At 47.8% G+C, this 21,013-nt stretch overlaps 1 protein-coding gene across 3 annotated transcripts in view; it reads right to left on the bottom strand.

The window, feature by feature from the left end:
* The window catches only part of jarid2 (jumonji and AT-rich interaction domain containing 2), a 336,587-nt gene that overhangs the window by 158,072 nt on the left and 157,502 nt on the right, over window positions 1-21,013 (bottom strand). For 2 of the 3 annotated variants that reach the window (XM_033014236.1, XM_033014234.1), the window contains exon 2: window positions 12,513-12,699. In XM_033014236.1, the coding sequence (XP_032870127.1) occupies window positions 12,513-12,699 (187 nt within the window). The remainder of the gene's footprint in view (window positions 1-12,512; window positions 12,700-21,013) is intronic. The other variant, XM_033014235.1, reaches the window with a different exon arrangement.

Raw genomic sequence — 21,013 nt, 5'->3', positions numbered from 1 at the left:
AAATATCCATTGCCGACCTCCATAGCCTTCTGTGGCAATGAATTCCACAGATTCACCACCCTCTGACTAGAAAAAATCATCCTCATTTTTCTAAAGTCTGAGGAAGGGTCTCGACCAGAAAGAAGATGCAGCAGAGATTAACTGGAAAGACAGACACAAAGTGCTGGAGTAAATCAGCGGGTCAGGCAGCGTCTCTAGAGGATATGGAGAGGTGATGTTTTAGGTCAATAGCATTCTTCAGGCAGAGGCATGTTTTGGGTCAGGACCCGTCTTCAGTTCCGACCTTAAACATCATCTATCCATGTTCTCCAGAGATGCTACCTGACCCGCTGAGTTACTCCAGCACATTGTGTCTGTCTTTCCAGTTAATCTCTGCTGCATCTTCTGCCTGCTTCTAACACCCTCCCTACATGGGCGGCATGGTGGCGCAGTGGTAGAGTTGCTGCCTTACAGCACCAGAGACCCAGGTTCGATCCTGACCATGGTTACTGTCTGTACGCAGTTTGTACATTCTCCCCGTGACATGTCTGGGTTTTTCCGGGTGCTCCGGTTTCCAAAGACGTACAGATTTGTAGGTTAATTGGCTTCAGTAAAATTGTAAATTGTCCCTGGTGTGTAGGAAAGTGCTAGTGTACGGGGATCGATGGTGGGCTGAAGCGCCTGTTTCCGCGCTGTATCTCTAAAGTCTAACGTACAAATGAGGTCCCCCATACTGTGCACAATACTCCAACTGCGGTCTAATTAACCATCATCTCAACAGGACGCATCTGCATTAAAAGATTCTCAAATCATTAGCTCCACATGTGCGGCAGAATCACACGGAAGTGAAACCACCCACCTCACCACATGCGCACACACACACACACACACACACAAACACACACACACACACACACACACACACACACACACAAACACACACACACCCACAACAACACACAAACACACACACACAAACACAAACACACACACACACACACACACACCCACACACACACATATTAAACGCGTGCACACACAGACACACACACACAAATGTATTAAACGCGCGCACACATGAACGTATTAAACGCGCACGCACACACACGAACGCATTAAAAGCCCGCACGCACACACACGAACGTATTAACCGCGTGCGCACACACAAACGCGTATTAAACGCGCGCGCACACACGAACATATCAAACGCGTGCACACACACGAACGCACACAGGCACACACTTTTATACACGTGCAAGTACACACACACACATACACACAAACAGGCATGTTAACACGTGTACACACACGCACATTAACACGTACATTCATGCACGTACACACGCTTTGACATACACGCATGTACACGGACATTTTCACACACATGTACGCACACACACGGTTATGGGGAGAAGGCAGGAGAGTGGGGATGAGAGGGAAAGATAGATCTTTCATGATTGAATGGCGGAGGCCTAATTTTGCTGCTATCACTTATGAACACACACACAAACACACACGCCAAGCTTCGGTCACAGTAATACAACATGGAAACAGGCCCTTCGGCCCAACTTGCCCACACTGGCCAATATGTCCCATCTACACTAGTTGCACCTGCCTGCATTTGGCCTATATCCCTCAAAACCTGTCCTATCCATGTACCTAAGATAGACACAAAAAGCTAGAGCAACTCAGCAGGTGAGGCAGCATCTCTAGAGAAAAGGAATGGGTGACGTTTCAGGTCAAGACCTTTCTTCAGACTCGAACCCAAAATGTCGCCCATTCCTTTTCTCCAGAGATGCTGCCTGGCACATTGAGTTACTCCAGCTTTTTATGCCTGTCTTCGGTTTAAACCAGCATCAGAAGTTCCTTCCCATGCTATCCATGTAAATGTTGCGATAGTCCTTCCCTCAACGACCTCCTCTGGCAGCTCGTTCCATAAACCCACCACATTTTGTGTGAAAATGTTACCCCTCAGAATCCTATTAAATATTTTCCTCCCCTCACCTAAAACCAAGGCCCTCTTGTTGTTGTTTCCCCTACTCTGGGCAAGAGGCTGTGCGTCTATTCCTCTCATGATTTTGTACACTTCAATAAGATCACCCCTCATCCTCCTGCGCTCCAAGGAATAGTCCCAGCCTGCTCAACCTCTCCCTATAGCTCAGGACCTCGAGTCCTGGCAACATCCTCATAAATGGTAAGAGGTAGTTTGAACAGTTAACTGTGCGTGGGAGTGGAAGACTGCTGATTAAAAGGGACGTCATGGTAAGCCTTGCATCATCAGGCGATGGATCATCGCCTCGTGTGTTGTTCCCATTGCGTTTTGTGGTGTCTGCTGTCTCACCATCTTGTCTCGTGGGATGGGGGGGGGGGGGGAGGTGTCATAGATGTGAGGTACTTTTAGAAGGGGAAGTGGGCGGATGAGTCAACTAACAGCTCAGCAAGTGGTTTATTCCACTCAGTGTTGGAGACAGATGGGAGTAAATCCCCTGTCTTCCTGTCTCCTAGGAAAAGGGAAGTTTACACAGCGGTATTTCGCAAAAACTTGGGGGAACTAAAATCGTTACTGAATAAATTTAATTGAGAGTTTGATAATAGACAATAAGTGCAGGAGTAGGCCATTCAGCCCTTCGAGCCATTCAATGTGATCATGGCTGATAATCCACAATCAGTGCCCAATTCCTGCCTTCTCCCCATATCCCCTGACTCCACTATATTTAAGAGCCCTATCTAGCTCTCTCTTGAAAGTATCCTGAGAACCCGCCTCCACCGCCCTCTGAGGCAGAAAATTCCACAGACTCACCACTCTCTGTGAGAAAATTTCCTCATCTCCGTTCCAAATGGCTTACTCCTTATTCTTAAACAGTGGCCCCTGGTTCTGGACTCCCCCAACATCGGGAACATGTTTCCTGCCTCTAGCGTGTCCAAACCCTTAATAATCTTATATGTTTCAATAAGATCTCGTCTCATCCTTCTAAATTCCAGAGTATACTAGCCCAGCCAACCCATTCTCTCAGCATATGACAGTCCCGCCATCCCGGGAATTAACCTTGTAAACCTACGCTGCACTCCCTCAATAGCAAGAATGTCCTTCCTCAAATTTGGAGACCAAAACTGCACACAATACTCCTGGTGTGGTTTCACTAGGGCCCTTACAACTGCAGAACGACCTATTTGCTCCTATACTCAACTCCTCTTGTTATGAAGGCCAACATGCCATTCACTTTCTTCACTGCCTGATGTACCTGCATGCTTACTTTCATTGACTGATGAACAAGGACCCCCAGATCCTGTTGTACTTCCCCTTTTCCCAACTTGCCACCATTTAGATAATGGTTAAGAAAGAACTGCAGATGCTGGAATAACCGAAAGTAGACGGGTGAGGCAGCATCTATGGTGCGAAGGAATAGGTGACGTTTCGGGTCGAGACCCTTCTTCAGACTGATGAGGTGGGGGGGGGGGGGGGGGGGGGGGGGACAGGAAGAAGAAAGGAAAAGGCAGAGATAGTAGGCTGTGGGAGAGCTGGGAAGGGCAGGGTAAGGAGGGACAAAGCAAGGACTACCTAAAATTGGAGAACTCAATGTTCATACCACTGGGGTGTAAACTACCCAAGCGAAATATGAGGTGCTGCTCCTCCAATTTGCGGTGGGGCTCATTCTGGCCATGGAGGAGGCCCAGGACAGAAAGGTCGGATATGGAATAGGGGGGGGAGTTGAAGTGCTGAGCCACCGGGAGATCAGGTTGGTTAATGTGAACTGAGCGGAGGTGTGCGCGAAGCGATCACCGAGCCTGCGCTTGGTCTCACTGATGTAGAGCAGTTGACACCTGGAACAGCGGATGCAATAGATGAGGTTGGAAGAGGTGCGGGTGAACCTCTGCCTCAACTGGAAAGACTGCTTGGGTCCTTGGATGGAGTGGAGGGGGGAGGTAAAGCGACAAGTGCAACATTTCCTGCGGTTTGCATGGGAAAGTACCGGGAGGGGGTGGTTTGGGTGGGAATGGACGAATTGACCAGGGAGTTATGGAGGGAGCGGTCTCTGCGCAAAGCCGAAAGGGGAGGAGATGGGAATATGTGGCCAGTGGTGGGATCCCATTGGAGGTGTCGGAGGGTTATCTGTTGTATGTGACGGCTGGTGGGGTGGAAGGTGAGGACAAGGGGGACTCTGTCCTTGTTACGTGTGGGGGGATGGGGAGTGAGAGCGGAGCTACGGGATATAGAGGAGACCCTGGTGAGAGCCTCATCTATAGTCGAAGAGGGGAACCCCCGTTCCCTAAAGAATGAGGACATCTCTGATGCTACGATCTTAACAGACTAATGACTGACATCCACTATAAATCCACTGACTCCCATGGCTATCTGGACTACACTTCTTCCCACCCTGCTTCCTGTAAGGACTCTATCCCCTACTCCCAATTCCTCCGTCTACACCGCATCTGCACCCAGGATGAGGTGTTCCACACCAGGGCATTGGAGATGTCCTCATTCTTTAGGGAACGGGGGTTCCTCTCTTCGACTATAGATCTCCCGGTGGCTCAGAACTTCAACTCTCCCTCCCATTCCAAATCCGACCTTTCTGTCCTGGGCCTTTATCATTCTTCAGTCCCATCAGTCTACCCAACACCATTTCCTGCCTAATGTGGATTTCCTTCAGTTCCTCCGTCACCCCAGATCCTCTGGCCACTAGTACATCAGGAAGATTGTTTGTGTCCTCCTTAGTGAAGATGGATCCAAAGTACCTGTTCAACACATCTGCCATTTCCTTGTTCCCCATAATAAATTCACCCTTTTCAGTCTTCGAGGGTCCAACTTTGGTCTTAACTAATTTTTTCCTCTTCACATACCTAAAGAAGCTTTTACTATCCTGCTTTATATTCTTGGCTAGCTTACCTTCGTATCTCATCTTTTCTCCCCGTATTGCCTTTTTAGTTATCTTCCGTTGTTCTTTAAACGCTACCCAATCCTCTTGCTTCCCGCTCATCTTTGCTACGTTGTGCTTCTTCTCTTTTATTTTTACAATGTCCCTGACGTCCCTTGTCAGCCACGGTCGCCCCTTACTCCCCTTGGAATCTTTCTTCCTCTCTGGAATGAACTGATCCTGCACCTTCTGTATCATTCCTAGAAAAACCTGCCATTGTTGTTCCACTGTCATCCCTGCTGGGGTATCTTTCCAGTCAACTTTAGCCAGCTCCTCCCTCACGGCTCCATAGTCCCCTTTATTCAACTGTAACACTGACACCTCCGATTTACCCTTCTACCTCTCAAATTGTAGATTAAAACTTATCATATTATGGTCACTACCTCCTAATGGCTCCTTAACCTCAAGTTCCCTTATCAAATCCGGTTCATTACACAACACTAAATCCAGAATTGCCTTCTCCCTGGTAGGCTCCAGTACAAGCTGCTGTAAGAATCCATCTCGGAGGCACTCCAGAAAATACCTTTCTCGGGGTCCAGTACCAACCTGATTTAGCCGGTCTACCTGCATGGTGAAATTCCCCATAACAACTGTAGTATTACCTGTAGGACATGCCAATTTTAACTCTTGATTCAATTTGCACTCTATATGCAGGCTACATTTTGGGGCCCTGTAGATATGTCCCATTAGGGTCTTTCTACCCTTACAATTCCTCAGTTCTATCCACACGGACCCTGCATCTCCTGATTCTATGTCACCCCTCTCAAGGGACTGAATTTTCGTTCTGAATTGTACGTTCTCCCCGTCACCTGCATGGGATTTCTCCGGGATCTCTAGTTTCCTTCCAGATTCCAAAGACGTAAAGGTTTGTAGGTTAATTGGCTTGGTATAAATGTAATTTGTCCCTAGTGTTTGTGGGGTAGCGTTAATGTGCGGGGATCGCTGGTCGGTGTGGACTCGGCGGGCCGAAGGGCCTGTTTCCGTGCTGTATCGCTAAACTAAACTAAACTAAATGAATTTGGCTTCACTCAGTGACGCGCCCAAGGTAACAGCTGAATACATACAAGCTACAGAGAACGATCAGTCCCTGGAGGATGTATCAAGGACACTTTCAGCGGGTTTAGAGTTTGAATTTCAGGGCTATCCTTTGATCCACTGAATGCGAACAAGGGTTTATACCAAGGAATGCACAAACTCGGTTGAAAATCGAGTTATCCATTGGGCTTGGAGCCAAATTTTTATCAATAGCTCATTCTATGCCTTTTCAACGCATTGTTATAAGATCATAGCCGCATACTGCGTGGAAACAGGCACTTCGGCCCAACTTGCCCACACCAGCCAACATGTCACATGTGCACTAGTCACACCTGCCTACGTTTGGCCCATATCCCTCCATATCTGTCCTATCCATGTAACTGTCTAACTGTTTCTTAAGCGTTGCGATAGTCCCAGCCTCAACTACTTCTTCTGGCAGCTTGTTCCATACACCCACCACCCTTTGTGTGAAAAAGTTACCCCTCAGATTCCGATTAAATCTTTTCCCCTTCACCTTAAACCTGTGTCCTCTGGTCCTCGATTCCCCTACTCTGGGCAAGAAGCTCAGTGCATATGTTAATTATTGAGTTATACCCTCACTTGTATTTCCTGTTTTAAAATCCTGTTTGGTTTAGTTATACAGGTGCAGTGTGGAAACAGGCCATACAGGCAGCACCCGTGGTCAGGATCGAACCTGGGTCTCTGGTGCTTTGAAGCAGCAGCTCTACCGCTGCGCCGCCCTTTGTTGAAGGGAACACGGAAAGCGTATTTCCTCTGGTTGAAAATCACTGACAAGAGAGTGATCGGATTTAAAACAGCCACAATAAGAAGAGTTGAGCACTCTATGCAGCAGGTTGGTGGAACTTGCACCAGAAACTATTGAGCAACAAATACTTTTATTTTTTTGAAACGAAAATATTCCAACCAAGGACAACAAAATACAGAGATTAAGGATCATCTCTGAACTACAAGCTGCCTTATTATACTGGGGACTCCAGGCGTTTGCTTTGTTCTGCACTAATATTGCACTTCATCTATTTATCCATTTATTTATCCTATCTATCCATCCTATTCTTCTATCCTTCTAACCATCCATCTGTCCAGCATCAGAAAAAGGGTCTTGTCCCGAAACTTCATCCATTCCTTCTCTCCAGAGATGCTGCCTGTCCCGCTAAGTTACTCAGCTTTTTGTGTCCACCTATCCATCCATCTCTCAATGTTATCTATTGAATACTTTGTGGAATTATTTGCCACAGAAGGCTGTGGAAGCCAAGTGGATATTTTTACAGAAGATTCTTGATTAGTGCGGGTGTCAGGGGTTATGGGGAGAAGGCAGAAGAATGCGGTTCGGAGGGAGAGATTGATCAGCCGGTATCTTTCTGTTTTTTCCGGTATCTTTCTGTTTTTTCGGTATCTTTCTGTTTTTTCGGGTTTTTTTGTTATGTTGAAGTGTGTTTTTTATGTTTTTTTTAATGTTTTAATGTGGGGGAAAGAGGGTACGGTAAGGGGGATACCGTCCTTCAGTCACTTCCTGGAGAGGACGTGACTATTATTCGAGTCGCGTCCTCGCCCCCCCCCCAGCGGCCTACCTACTGGATTGGCGCGGCCTTTCCTGCCTGGACCGACCAGAGCTCCAGCAGCGCTGATACATCGCAGGGCTGGCGATGCCTTACCGGGGATCGCCGTCTGGAGCCCGCGGCACCGACATCCTGGAGCTGTGGTTCGCGGAGCTCCCAACGCGGGCGGCGCTGACAAACATCGTGGGAGCCTGCGACTCTGCCCAGCTCGGCCTGCGGACTCGGGAGCTGCGGACTCCGGTGGGAGGCGGCTGATTGGGAGGTCCGGGCCGCTGAGAAGGATTTTCACCGTCCGGGTTCGGCGTCGGCGTTCCATCAGCCCGGCGAGAGGGCCTGAGCATCGGGCCGCCCGGGGTGGCGACTGCGGGTGCTCGGAAGGCCCCGACCACAGGTGAACATCTGGGAAGATCGGAGGGGAGGCTGGCTGGACTATGGTGCCTTCCTCACCTTGGTGCCATTGTGTTATGTTGTGTCGTGGACTTTCTGTGTTTGTGCTTTTTTTTAAATTCTATTTTACTTTTAATATGTTTTATTATTTATTATTCATTTATTTTTATGATACTGACTGTAAAGGGAAATTCATTTCGTTGTCTCTAATTGAGACAATGACAATAAATTTGAATACAATACAATACAATAAATTGCGGAGTCGTCTTGATGTGCTGAATGGCCTCATTCTACTCCTATCACTTATGACCATATGACCCGGAGTAGGGGAATCCGGATTTAATAGGAACCCGAGGGGGCAACTTTTTTCCACACAGAGGGTTGTGGGTGTATGGAACAAGCTGCCAGAGGACGTGCTTGAGGCAGGTGCTTTAACAACATTTAACAACACTTCACACAGAGAGTGGTGAATCTCTGGAATTCTCTGCCACAAAAGGTAGTTGAGGCCAGTTCATTGGCTATATTTAAGAGGGAGTTAGATGTGGCCCTTGTGGCTAAAGGGATCAGGGGGTATGGAGAGAAGGCAGGTACAGGATACTGAGTTGGATGATCAGCCATGATCATATTGAATGGCGGTGCAGGCTCGAAGGGCCGAATGGCCTACTCCTGCACCTATTTTCTATGTTTCTATGTAACAACATTTAAAAGACCTTTGGACAGGTACATGGATAGGACAGGTTTAGAGATAATAGACCATGCGCGGACCCGTTGGGATCACCTCCCCTAACGCAATATTCCACCACAAAATTGGCAACCCTCCCCAACTGCGCAGTCGTGTCTGACGGATCCCCGTTGTGACGCGAGTCCCAACTGCACAGGCGCGGCTGACGGGGCTGGCAAGTGGGAAGCTGGCAATATAATTAAAGTTTATAAAGGGAAATACTTTGTCAAATCGAACTAAATTTGCTGCTGCATACCCCCAGGTGAATGGTGAGTAAGGTGGGCCACACACAAACAAACAAACAAATATACATACAAACAAGATGAGAGTTTTAGTAATATATAGACTAGACTAAGTCTAGTCTATATGGGAGGCCTGGTCCCCCCACGCAACCCGTTCTCTCCAACGCAATATTCGACCACTCACCCATCGCCCCCAACTGCGCAGGCGCGGCTCATTTCCCCTCATCCCCCAGCACTCCCTCCCCCTCCTCTTCACCCTCCCTCTTCTTTCCCCTATCCTCTTCCCCTCCCCAATCGCTCTCTCCTTTCCCCTTCCCTCAGTCCCTCCCTCCCTCCCTACATAACTCCTCTCCCCTCCCTGTCCCCCTCCTATCGCTCTATCCCCCACCTCCCCCTCACCCTCCCTCCTGACATGCCCAACTGCCCTCCTCTCCCTCTATCCCCCACTCCCTACCTCCCCCACTCCTCTCCCTCCCTATCCCCTCCTCTTCCTTAATCCCCCCATGCTCCTTCCTCACCTCCCCAGAATCTCGAGGGTGCTTCTCCTTTTCCTCTTTGCATGCCCGGAGCCAGCAGCGCCGTCGGCCTCTGAGCCAGGCTCACATCCCAGGCCTTGGATCGGCGCGGCCTCTCCCCGCCCGACCACTCCCTGTCCCCGGAGCAGGCCGCCGCCTCAGCGCCAAGACCCCCAAAAGAGATGGCGATAAAAATTCTGGAAATGCCCCAACTGCGCAGGCGCGGCTGAGGACCCGTCGGGTGTCCTTTGCGACACCGGTAAAGATGCGCACGGGAACTCTCCCCCAACTGCGCATGTGCGGGTGAGGGTGCTGTTTTAAATAACCTATAAAATATACCAACGATCTGAACAAAACTTGTTTAATTTACAGCACAGGACAACGGTAAGGTGGGGCAAAAATCGTAGCACTATCGTGTACCGTTTTTGCGCAATAGAGGTACAGACAGACAGACAGACAGACAGACAGACAGACAGACAGACAGACAGACAGACAGACAGACAGACAGACAGACAGACAGACAGACAGAGAGAGACAGACAGACAGACAGACAGACAGACAGACAGACAGACAGACAGACAGACAGACAGACAGACAGACAGAAGAAGATAGATAGATAGATGGGCCAAACACAGGCAGATGGGACTAGAGTAGATGGCCCTTGTGGGCAAGTTGCCTCTTTCCGTGTTGTTTGGTTCTATGACTCCACTGTGTTTACAAACCATTTGTGATGCTGCAAGTATGAATTTCATTGTTCCATTTCAGTACATATGACAATTAAACACATTTCACTTAACATTGACTTTCCGCCACAAAGACTTTGCACAAATACAATGAGCTGAATGTCCCAATCTGAAACCTCTGGTTCTAGAATTCATTATGCAGCAAATATACTCAGAGACTGCGTACAAGTCCATAACCGATTTCCGGCACCTCCTTCAATCTGAACAAAATTATGAGATCTCACTTGAAATCCCTTCTGGAAGCCCCCCCACCACACTTCCCCACTCCCATAAATGTGGCTCCGAGGCCAGGTGAGGCGGCCGATCCTAACCTCATCAGGACTTCCACGGCCGATTGGCGGGACGAATTTGCCCCCCCTGCAGCCGGGGCTCTGGAACTCCAGCCCGGCCGGAGCTAGCAGATCCATTCCCATCGCCGACTCCTGAGGCCGACTTTGTGGACAGGTATCTTGGCCCCTCGGCGGCTGAGGCGGAAAGTTCCGGTACCGTTGGACTCCTCTCGGAGGCCGGTACCTCTGTTGGTCTGGCAAAACGGGTAATCAGGCAACGCTCTGGAACCAAAGGTGCCGGAAAACCGGTGGTGGAGCTGTATATGCTTTGCCCCAGGAGAGCACAAATCATCTGCTCTCAGAATAGCTTTGCCATCATTTTTCGTAAACAGATAGATTTGAACCAGATTCCACCCGACTGGCAAAGATATACATACAAAACAAATTAAATACTGGTTTCCTACCTCAAAAGATGGGTCAACACTGAACGTTAATTTGAGCTTTGTAAGGAATTGGTCTCCAAATTAATTGATTTACACTCATAAATAGGTACAGTCAACCTTGACATCGAAAAGATACAGCAGAAAAGATTCTCAAAACACACCACTCCAGATTCAGGGACAGTTTCTTATCAACTGTTATCACGCAAATGACCCATCTACACCTCCACCCCTCAGCAGGAAGGTCTTAAAGCCCTCTGATTATTTCTCGACCACAGAACCAACCAATTTCCCTCTACCAACGTTAACCTCCGCCGAGCGGAGTTGGTCCTCACCCTTAACGACTTCTCCTTCGACTCTTCCCGTTTCCTCCACATCCAAGGCATAGCTATGGGCACTCGCATGGGCCCCAGCTATGCCTGCCTCTTTGTAGGGTAGGTCGAGCAATCCATGTTACTGGCCCTATCCCCGAACTCTACCTCCGCTACATTGACGACTGCATCGGTGCTACCTCCTGCACCCATGCCGAACTCTCAGACTTCATCAACTTCCATTGACTGATGTTATTAATGATTTAGATGATGGAATTAAAAGTAACACTAGCAAATTTGCAGGTGAAACAAACCTGGGTGGCAGTGTGAACTGCAAAGAGGATGCTAGGAGTTTGCAGGGTGACTTGGACAGGTTGAGTGAGTGGGCAAATGCATGGCAGATGCAGTGTAATGTAGATAAATGTGAGGTTATCCACTTTGGCGGCAAGAACAAGGAGGCAGATTATTATCTCAATGGTGTCAGATTAGGAAAAAGGGAAATGCAACGAGACCTGGGTGTCCTTGTACACCAGTCACTGAAAGTAAGCATGCAGATACAGCAGGCAGTGAAGAAAGCTAATGGAATGTTGGCCTTCATAACAAGAGGATTTCAGTATAGGAGTAGAGAGGTTCTTCTGCAGTTGTATAGGACTCTGGTAAAACCAGATCTGGAGTATTGTGTACAGTTTTGGTCTCCTAATTTGAGGAAGGACATCCTTGTGATTGAAGCAGTGCAGCGTAGGTTCACAAGATTGAACCCTGGGATGGCGGGACTGTCATATGATGAAAGATTGGAAAGACTGGGCTTATATTCACTGGAATTTAGAAGGATGAGAGGATATCTTATAGAAACATATAAAATCATAAAAGAACTGGGCAAGCTAGATGCAGGAAACATGTTCCCGATGTTGGGGGAGTCTAGAACCAGGGGCCACAGATTAAGAATAAAAGGGAGGGCATTTAAAACTGTGATGAGAAAAAACATTTTCACCCAGAGAGTTGTGAATTTGTGGAATTCTCTGCCACAGAGGGCAGTGGAGGCCAATTCACTGGATGAATTTAAAAGAGAGTTGGAGCTCTAGGGGCTAGCGGAATTAAGGGGTATGGGGAGAATGCAGGCACAGGTTAGTGATTGTGGATGATCAGACATGATCACAATGAATGGCGGTGCTGGCTCGAAGGGCCAAATGGCCTCCTCCTGCACCTGTTTTCTATGTTTCTATCTATATTTCTATGACTCTCCCACTAGTGGAAACGTCCTCTCCACATCCAGGCCTTTCACTATTCAGTACGTTTCAATGAGGATCCCCCCCCCCTGCTCATCCTTATAAACGTTTTAGGTTGTAATTTCATTGAATTGATGGAACAGATTGATTTAACCTGGAGTGATGTCTGCCAATATCTGTGGTCCCTCACCATTCAAATCCTTCCCATGCGTTTTCCCATCGCTGCTCCCATTGATGTCACCGTACTGTCGCTTCTGCGAGTTTTTGAATTCCTTCAACGATAAATAGAGGACTTTTCGGACGACCCTCTCTTCTGACCACGGAATTCCATCGTCGTAGTCCTATAAACACAAGAATGCAGAATTGGCTTTAGTGTTGACCTAACGCAACTCCATTAGTCGTACATTGCTAGGGTCCAAATGACCTTGGTCATCATATTTAGTTTAGTTTAGAGATACAGTGGGGAAACGGGCTCTTTGGCCCACCGAGTCCGCGCCGACCAGTGATCCCCGCACACATTAACGCTGTCCCACACACACCAGGCACAATTTGCACATACACCAAGCCAATTCACCTATGTGCCTGTACGTCTTTGGAGTGTGTGAGGAGACCAAAGATCTCAGAGAAAACCCACACGGTCACGGGGAGAACGTACAAACTCCGTACAGACTGCACCCATGGTCGTGATCGCACCTGGGTCTCTGGCGCTGCAAGTGCTGTGAGGCAGCAACTCTATCGCTGCGCCACTGCATTGGTGTGAATGCTACATTGTTTTCTTTGCCGTTGCAGTTTTGTGTAGTGCGCATCCCTAACATAGAATAGATCGATTAGATACACACAGTCCCTTGCCCAGAGTAGAGAAATTGAAAACCAGAGGACATAGGTTGAAGAGGAGAAGATTTAATAGAAAATCTGAGTGGTTACTTTTTCACACAAAGAGTGGTGGGTGTATGGAACAAGCTGCCAGAGGAGATAGTTGAGGCTGGGACTATCCCAACGTAGTTAGACAGGTACATGGATAGGACAGGTTTGGAGGGTTATGGGCCAAACGCAGGCAGGTGGGACTAGTGTAGCTGGGACGTGTTGGTTGGTGTGGGCAAGTTGGGCCGAAGGGCCTGTTTACTTGGCTGTATGACTGACTCTACATGAATCAGCTTCTTACCACAATATCACACCAGCCTACTTGCAGTGGTGGCTGGTAAATAAGGGTGCAACTGCAGACGTCATCCATTCCTTCTCTCCAGAGATGCTGCCTGACTCGCTGAGTTACTCCTGCACTTTGTGCCTACCTTTTACTTAAATCTTTTCCCTCTCACCTTCAACACACTTTGTGTGGAGCATTGAGAAACAAAAGGCTGTAGAACACTTCTACACTCCAGCAATGACGGCGAGAGTCAAGAGTGTTTTATTGTCATGTGTCCCAGATAGAACAATGAAATTCTTACTGGCAGCAGCACAACAGAATATGTAAATATGGTACACTGTAAACAATAGAATAAACGAGAAAAGAGTTCCGCGTGTGTATATATACAAACAATAACAGTGCATAACATAACCCCGCAAGTCTATGTAGTTCAGAGCTTATTTGGAGATTGTAGTGTTTCATAGCCTGATGGCTGTGGGGAAGCAGCTGTTCCTGAACCTGGATGTTACAGTTCTCATTAGGCCATAAGTGATACAAGCAGAATTAGGCCATTCGGCCCATAAAGTCTAGTCCGCCATTCCATCATGGCTGATCTATTCCTCCCTCCTAGCCCCATTCTCCTGCCTTCTCCCTGTAACTCATCACACCCATACAGGCTCCTGTGCATTCCTCCCGATGGCAGGGGTGAATTGAGAGGGTGGCCAAGGTGGTTAGCCTGTGGGGTTTACGGTGATTAGTTATGGTTTCTTACTCTTGAATTCCACAAATGCTGTTGAGCTGCCAAGAGGGAAGTCTACGAGGTGAACACCCACTGTAAGAGCATTAGCAAAACTCAGGCTCCTTAAATTAGCTGTCGCACTAATGCAACACCACCTCACAAAAAGACTCTGACATATGTTCACTAGCTCGAAGAACAGAATTACGCAATTCTGCTCATCAAATCTACTCCGCCGTTCAATCATGGCTGATCAATCTGTCCCTCTCAACCCCATTCTCCTGCCTTCTCCCCATAAACCCTGGCACCCGTACTAATCAAGAATCTGTCAATCCCCACCTTAAAAATATCAATTGACTTGGCCTGTACAGCCGTCTCTGGCAATAAATTCCATAGATTTACCACCTCCTGATTAAAGAAATTCCTCCTCATCTCCTTCCTAAAGGTATGTCTTTTAATTCTGAGGCTGTGGCCTCTGCTCCTACTGACACTAGTGGAAGCATCCTCTCCACATCCACTCTACCCGTACTCACCCCACTCCAATTCGACCCCTCCCCTGCCCCTTGCAGTTAAGCAAACGCCTCAAAGCAGTCATTTCCTAGTTTGTGTCTAGGTTTATTATTGTCACATGTACTGAGGTCTTCTCTGGAATCTTCACACTCCAAAGACATACAGGTAATTGGGTTTGTATAAATAACCATATAACCATATAACAATTACAGCACGGAAACAGGCCATCTCGACCCTTCTAGTCCGTGCCGAACACGTATTCTCCCCTAGTCCCATATACCTGCGCTCAAACCATAACCCTCCATTCCTTTCCCGTCCATATAACTATCCAATTTATTTTTAAATGATAAAAACGAACCTGCCTCCACCACCTTCACTGGAAGCTCATTCCACACAGCCACCACTCTCTGAGTAAAGAAGTTCCCCCTCATGTTACCCCTAAACTTCAGTCCCTTAATTCTCAAGTCATGTCCCCTTGTTTGAATCTTCCCTACTCTCAGTGGGAAAAGCTTATCCACGTCAACTCTGTCTATCCCTCTCATCATTTTAAAGACCTCTATCAAGTCCCCCCTTAACCTTCTGCGCTCCAAAGAATAAAGCCCTAACTTGTTCAACCTTTCTCTGTAACTTAGTTGCTGAAACCCAGGCAACATTACAGTAAATCTCCTCTGTACTCTCTCTATTTTGTTGACATCCTTCCTATAATTAGGCGACCAAAATTGTACACCATACTCCAGAATTGGCCTCACCAATGCCTTGTACAATTTTAACATTACATCCCAACTTCTATACTCAATGCTCTGATTTATAAAGGCCAGCACACCAAAAGCTTTCTTTACCACCCTATCTACATGAGATTCCACTTTCAGGGAACTGTGCACAGTTATTCCCAGATCCCTCTGTTCACCTGCATTCTTCAATTCCCTACCATTTACCATGTACGTCCTATTTTGATTTGTCCTGCCAAGATGTAGCACCTCACACTTATCAGCATTAAACTCCATCTGCCATCTTTCAGCCCACTCTTCCAACTGGCATAAATCTCTCTGTAGACTTTGAAAATCTACTTCATTATCCACAACCCCACCTATCTTAGTATCATCTGCATACTTACTAATCTAATGTAAATTGTTCCTAGTGTGTAGGATAGTGTTAATATGCAGGGATTGTTGGTCGGCCCGGACTCAGTGGGCTGAAGGGCCTGTTTCTGCACTGTATCTCTAAACTAAATTAAAGACCCCTGAGCTATTATCTACGTCATTGGAGACCCACGGACTATCTTTAATAAATAAGTTTACTGGCCAAGTATTCACATACAAGGTATTTGCCTTGGTGCTCCGCCCGCAAGTGACAACATGACATACACTGACAGTTAAGAATGATACATAAAACATTAATAATAAAACATTATCGATTAAACATGTGAATTAGATAAAATACCAGAGCAAAAGTCCAGTAATCGGACTTTACCTTGCACTAAACATGTAGGGAAGTGTGAAAAAGGCAGCACAGTGGTGCCACAGTAGAGTTGCTGCCTCACAGCTCTAGGGTGATGTCTGTGTGGAGTTTGTTCTCCCTGTGACCATGTGGGTTTCCTCTGGGTGTTCCGGTTTCCTCTCACATCTCAAAGATGTGCAGGTATGTAGGTGAATTGGCCCTCTGTCAATTACCCACTGGTGTGTAGGGAGTGGTTGAGAAAGTGGGATAATGTGGACCTAACGTGAATCGATGGTCATGAACTGGCTGGGCAGAAGGGCCTGTCTCCATGCTGTATCTCAACATGGCTGCCTCGATGGCCTTGAAAGACGATGGAGTTTCATTTAAGCTCCAGCTCAGTGGAACTAAAAGCTGGCTCAGAAAGCGTGCATAAGTATTCTCCAGCATTCTTCGCATTTGCTTCCCTTGCCCTTCACTCTAACAGAGGGACGTGCATATCCTCAGCTTTAGTCAGCATACTTTTAAAAACATCCCACTTGGCTGATGTTCCTTTCCCCTCAAATAACCTTCTCTCATACCCTCAAAGTTGGCCTTACCCCTGTTGCATGGGCCCTTTCTGTCCCTATCTATAACTATCTTAAAGCTAATCACAGTGGTCACTGGTCCCAAAAGGCTGCCCCACTTACCCGTCCCAATTTCCCAAGACTAGATCAAGCGTTGCCCTCGAAAGTGTAGAGTCCTATACATATTGGTGGAGAATACTACATGAATGTTTAAGCAGTTATTGCTAATGAAACTAATTAACCTACATCTACCAATGATTTGGATGAGAACATGCACGGAAAAATTAGCAAGTTTGCAGATGATACAAAAGTGGGTGATTTTGCAGATAGTGAAGATGGTTGTGAAGCTACAGAGAACATCATGTTGTTATCTGAAGAGTCTCGACCCGAAACGTCACCCATTCCTTTTCTCCAGAGATGCTGCCTGTCCCGCTGAGTTACTCCAGCATTTTGTGTCTATCTTCGATTTAAACCAGCATCTGCAGTTTTTCTTACACATCATGTTGTTGTTTTATTGACGTATATAAACTTGCTTACAGTTTCCACAGAAAGCCACAACATTGACTCAAATTTATGACGCAGTAATTTAGAGCTGCCACCTCACAGCTCCAATGACCGTGTGCTGCGACTAAGGAGTCTGCATGTTCACTCCGTGACCGCATGTTTTCTCTCCGGGGGCTCCAGTTTCCTCCCACATCTCAAAGGATGTGGGTTAATTGGCCTCTGTAAATTTTCCCTTCGGTCATAGATACAGTGTGGAAACAGGCCCTTCGGCCCAACATGCCCACACCGGCATTCATTGTGATCATGGCTGATCATCCACAATCAGTAACCCGTACCTGCCTTCTCCCCATACCCCTTGATTACGCTAGCCGCAAGAGCTCTATCTAACTCTCTTTTAAATTCATTTAGTGAATTGGCCTCCACTGCCTTCTGTGGCAGAGAATTCTACAAATTCACAACTCTCTGGCTGAAAAAGTTTTTTTCTCATCTCAGTTTTAAATGGCCTCCCCATTATTGTTAGACTGTAGCCCCTGGTTCCTGCATCTAGCTTTTCCAGTCATTTTATAATTTTATACAATTCTATAAGATATCCTCTCATCCTTCTAAATTCCAGTGAATACAAGCCCAGACTTTCCAATCTTTCCTCATATGACAGTCCCGCTATCCCGGGGATTCACCTCGTGAATCTTCTTCAATACTAAATCTACTACTATACAACTATTTCCCCATCCTTATTAAGGATTCATTCCACTCCCCCAAGGTGCCCAGCGGTCCCGCATATCCCCCAAGGTGCCCAGCGGTCCCGCATATCCCCCAAGGTGCCCAGCGGTCCCGCATATCCCCCAAGGTGCCCAGCGGTCCCGCATATCCCCCAGGGTGCCCATGGACAGCGTGTAGTCCCCTCTCTAGTACCACCCGGGCTCGGGCATAACCCCGTAAAGGGGGCAGGCAGCCGGCTCGGGCAGAGCCCTCTCCCGCCTGGCGCCGTGACTCGCGGATGGCCAGCTTGGCCAGGCCCAGGAGCAACCCAACTAGGACATCTTCAGATCTACCCTCTCCCCAATACACAGGGTGTCCAAAGATGAGGGTGGTGGGTGTGAAGTGCAGCCAGAAGGCGAGGAGCAGCCCCTTTAGATACCAGAACAGGGGCTGCAACCTCACGCACTCCGTATGTCCAGCCCGCAGGTGGCTGGCACTGGGAACCCACCTGAAGGCTCGTCGGTCGGTAGGACCGGGAACCCGCCAGAATCGGCACACTGTGGGCAGCTTGAGAATAATCACTTACAGTCTTTTCTTTGACTCGATAGCACGCAAATAAAAGCTTTTCGCTGTACCTCGGTTCACGTGACAATAATAAACTAAATTAAATTAAAGGTGTAACCGGGAGGGAGCTGGAGACGTGGGATGCGAGGAGCAAGGGCCGGGTAGGAGGGTGAACCGGGGCGATGCCTCCAGCGCCTTCACGGTCGGCTGCAGGAGGCGTCCCCGAGACACAAAGATGGCTGAGCGAGAGGAGAGGAGAGGGATGTCGGTTCACGGGAACTGCTCCAGTACATCGACAGACTTTGAATATTATTGAAAGGGAGAGAGAGAAAGAAGAGGGAGAGGAAGATGGGGAGAGGGTGAGGGGGAGGGGGAGGGGGGAGGGGGAGGGGAGGGGGAGGGGGGAGGGGGAGGGGGAGGGGGAGGGGGAGGTCTAAACCAGATCACTCATTTGTTTGATCAGCAAATTAACAAAGTTTGGCCCAGCTATCAATCACAGCAACATTTAATCTCCTGGCACAAAACGCAGCTGAAAGCCATCAGAGGCAAGAGAAGAGAAGAGGATATGTGCGAGCAGACTTTAATTAATGTACAACACCCCCCCCCCCCCCCCACCATTTTGTTTCACTGCGGTTCGTATAACATTCCCCGATAAAACCTTTCCTCTTGGAAGCATTTGAAGGCTTCAATGTATTCATCTATATGCAAATTTCTTCTTTTATGCCACATACCTCAAGTAGTTTTTCCTTTAAAAACTATTTTTTTTAAACACACACACATTTTCTATCCAGAGGCGGCAAGGTGGTGCAGTGGTAGAGTTGCTACCTTACAGTGCTAGAGACCCCGGTTTTAACCAAAGCCAAAATAGTCAAAGCACCCGGAGAAAACCCACGCCGGTCACGTGGAGAACGTACAAACTCCGTACAGACAGCACCCGTAGTGAGGATGGAACCCGTGTCTCTGGCTCTGTGAGGCAGCAACTCTACCGCTGCACCACCGTGCCGCCTCTGGTGTGCTGCAAATTCCACCCGCCACTGTTGATCGATTACTTCACAGATGTTTGCTGATTTAGAGCTTTGCCCGGCACAGAATCCAAACGGGCACAATTTAATACTCAGGAGTCACAAGATCTTTCCTCCCTTTCAAAATAACCCCGCCTTTGTACGATACGATAGAACTTTATTTATCCCAGGAGGGATATTGGTCTGCCAACAGTCATAAAACACAACAAAATACACGAAACATGAAATTAAAGTGATGAATGGTAAGTCCAGGATTGGGGAGGGGGGAGGGGGAGGGGAGTCACTCTCACTCTATCCCATGACAGAAGGGGGAGGAGTTGCACAGTTTGATAGCCACAGGGAAGAAGGATCTCCTGTGGCGTTCTGTACTGCATCTTGGTGGAACCAGTCTGTTGCTGAAGGTGCTCCTCAGGTTAACCAGTGTGTCATGGAGGGGGTGAGCTGTATTGTCCAAGATGCTCTGCAGTTTGAGGAGCATCCTGCCCTCCAAGATCATCTCCTTGCAGGCAGCAGGGTTCCAGTTTCACAGGCATGACTGTGAGCTGTTTGCTTCTATTGCTTCACAGGGAGGCAATTCTTAAACCCGGGCCACAAAGACTTTTAGGATTCAGCAGCTGAGAGTCACAGAGTGATACAGCGTGGAAACAGCCCCTTCGGCACAACTTGCCCACACCGACCAACATGCCCCATCTACTCTAGTGCCACCTGCCTGCGCTTGGTCCATATCCCTCCAAACCTGTCCCATCCATGTACCTGTCTAAATGTTTCTTAAACTTTGAGATAATACCTGCCTCAACTACCTCCTCCGGCAGCTCGTTCCGTACACCCACCACCCTTTGTGTGAAAAAGTTACCCCTCAGGTTCCTATTAAATCTTTCCCCCCCCTCACCTTATACCTATGTCCTCTGGTTGTCTCTGGGATGGAAAGTATTTAACTTCTCACCCGAGCCAGCAGAGGGACCTTGCAGCAAATTACACGCGAGACTAACAAAGCCGACAACATTAAGCAAACAAAAAAAATCAATTTTACACTGTAAACACATCAACACTACTTAAGTGGCAGATAAATACGCCAGCATGTGACTGAACCGCACAATAGTATGATGAATCTATTTCACATCTGCCATTCTTGAGATGACATATCATGCTAAGAATCTGAGGGGCAACATTTTCACATAAAGGGTGGCAAGTGCATAGAACGAGCTGCCGGAGGAGGTAGTTGAGGCAGGTGCCATCGCAACGTTTAAGAAACATTTAGACAGGTACACGGATAGGACAGGTTTAGATGGATATGGGCTAAAGGCAGGCAGATGGGACTAGTGTTTAGTTTAGTTTAGTGATACAGCACGGAAACAGGCCCTGCGGCCCACCGAGCCCACGCCGACCACGATCCCCGCACATTAACACTACCCTACGCACACCACGGATAATTTTACATTTACACCGAGCCAATTAACCTACAAACCTGTTCATCTTTGGAAGGTGGTAGGAAACGGA

Source organism: Amblyraja radiata, chromosome 2 (assembly GCF_010909765.2).
Source record: "Amblyraja radiata isolate CabotCenter1 chromosome 2, sAmbRad1.1.pri, whole genome shotgun sequence".
Classification (NCBI taxonomy): domain Eukaryota; kingdom Metazoa; phylum Chordata; class Chondrichthyes; order Rajiformes; family Rajidae; genus Amblyraja; species Amblyraja radiata.
The sequence above is the reverse complement of the archived record's forward strand: the minus strand, read 5'-3'. Positions and strand labels throughout refer to the sequence as shown.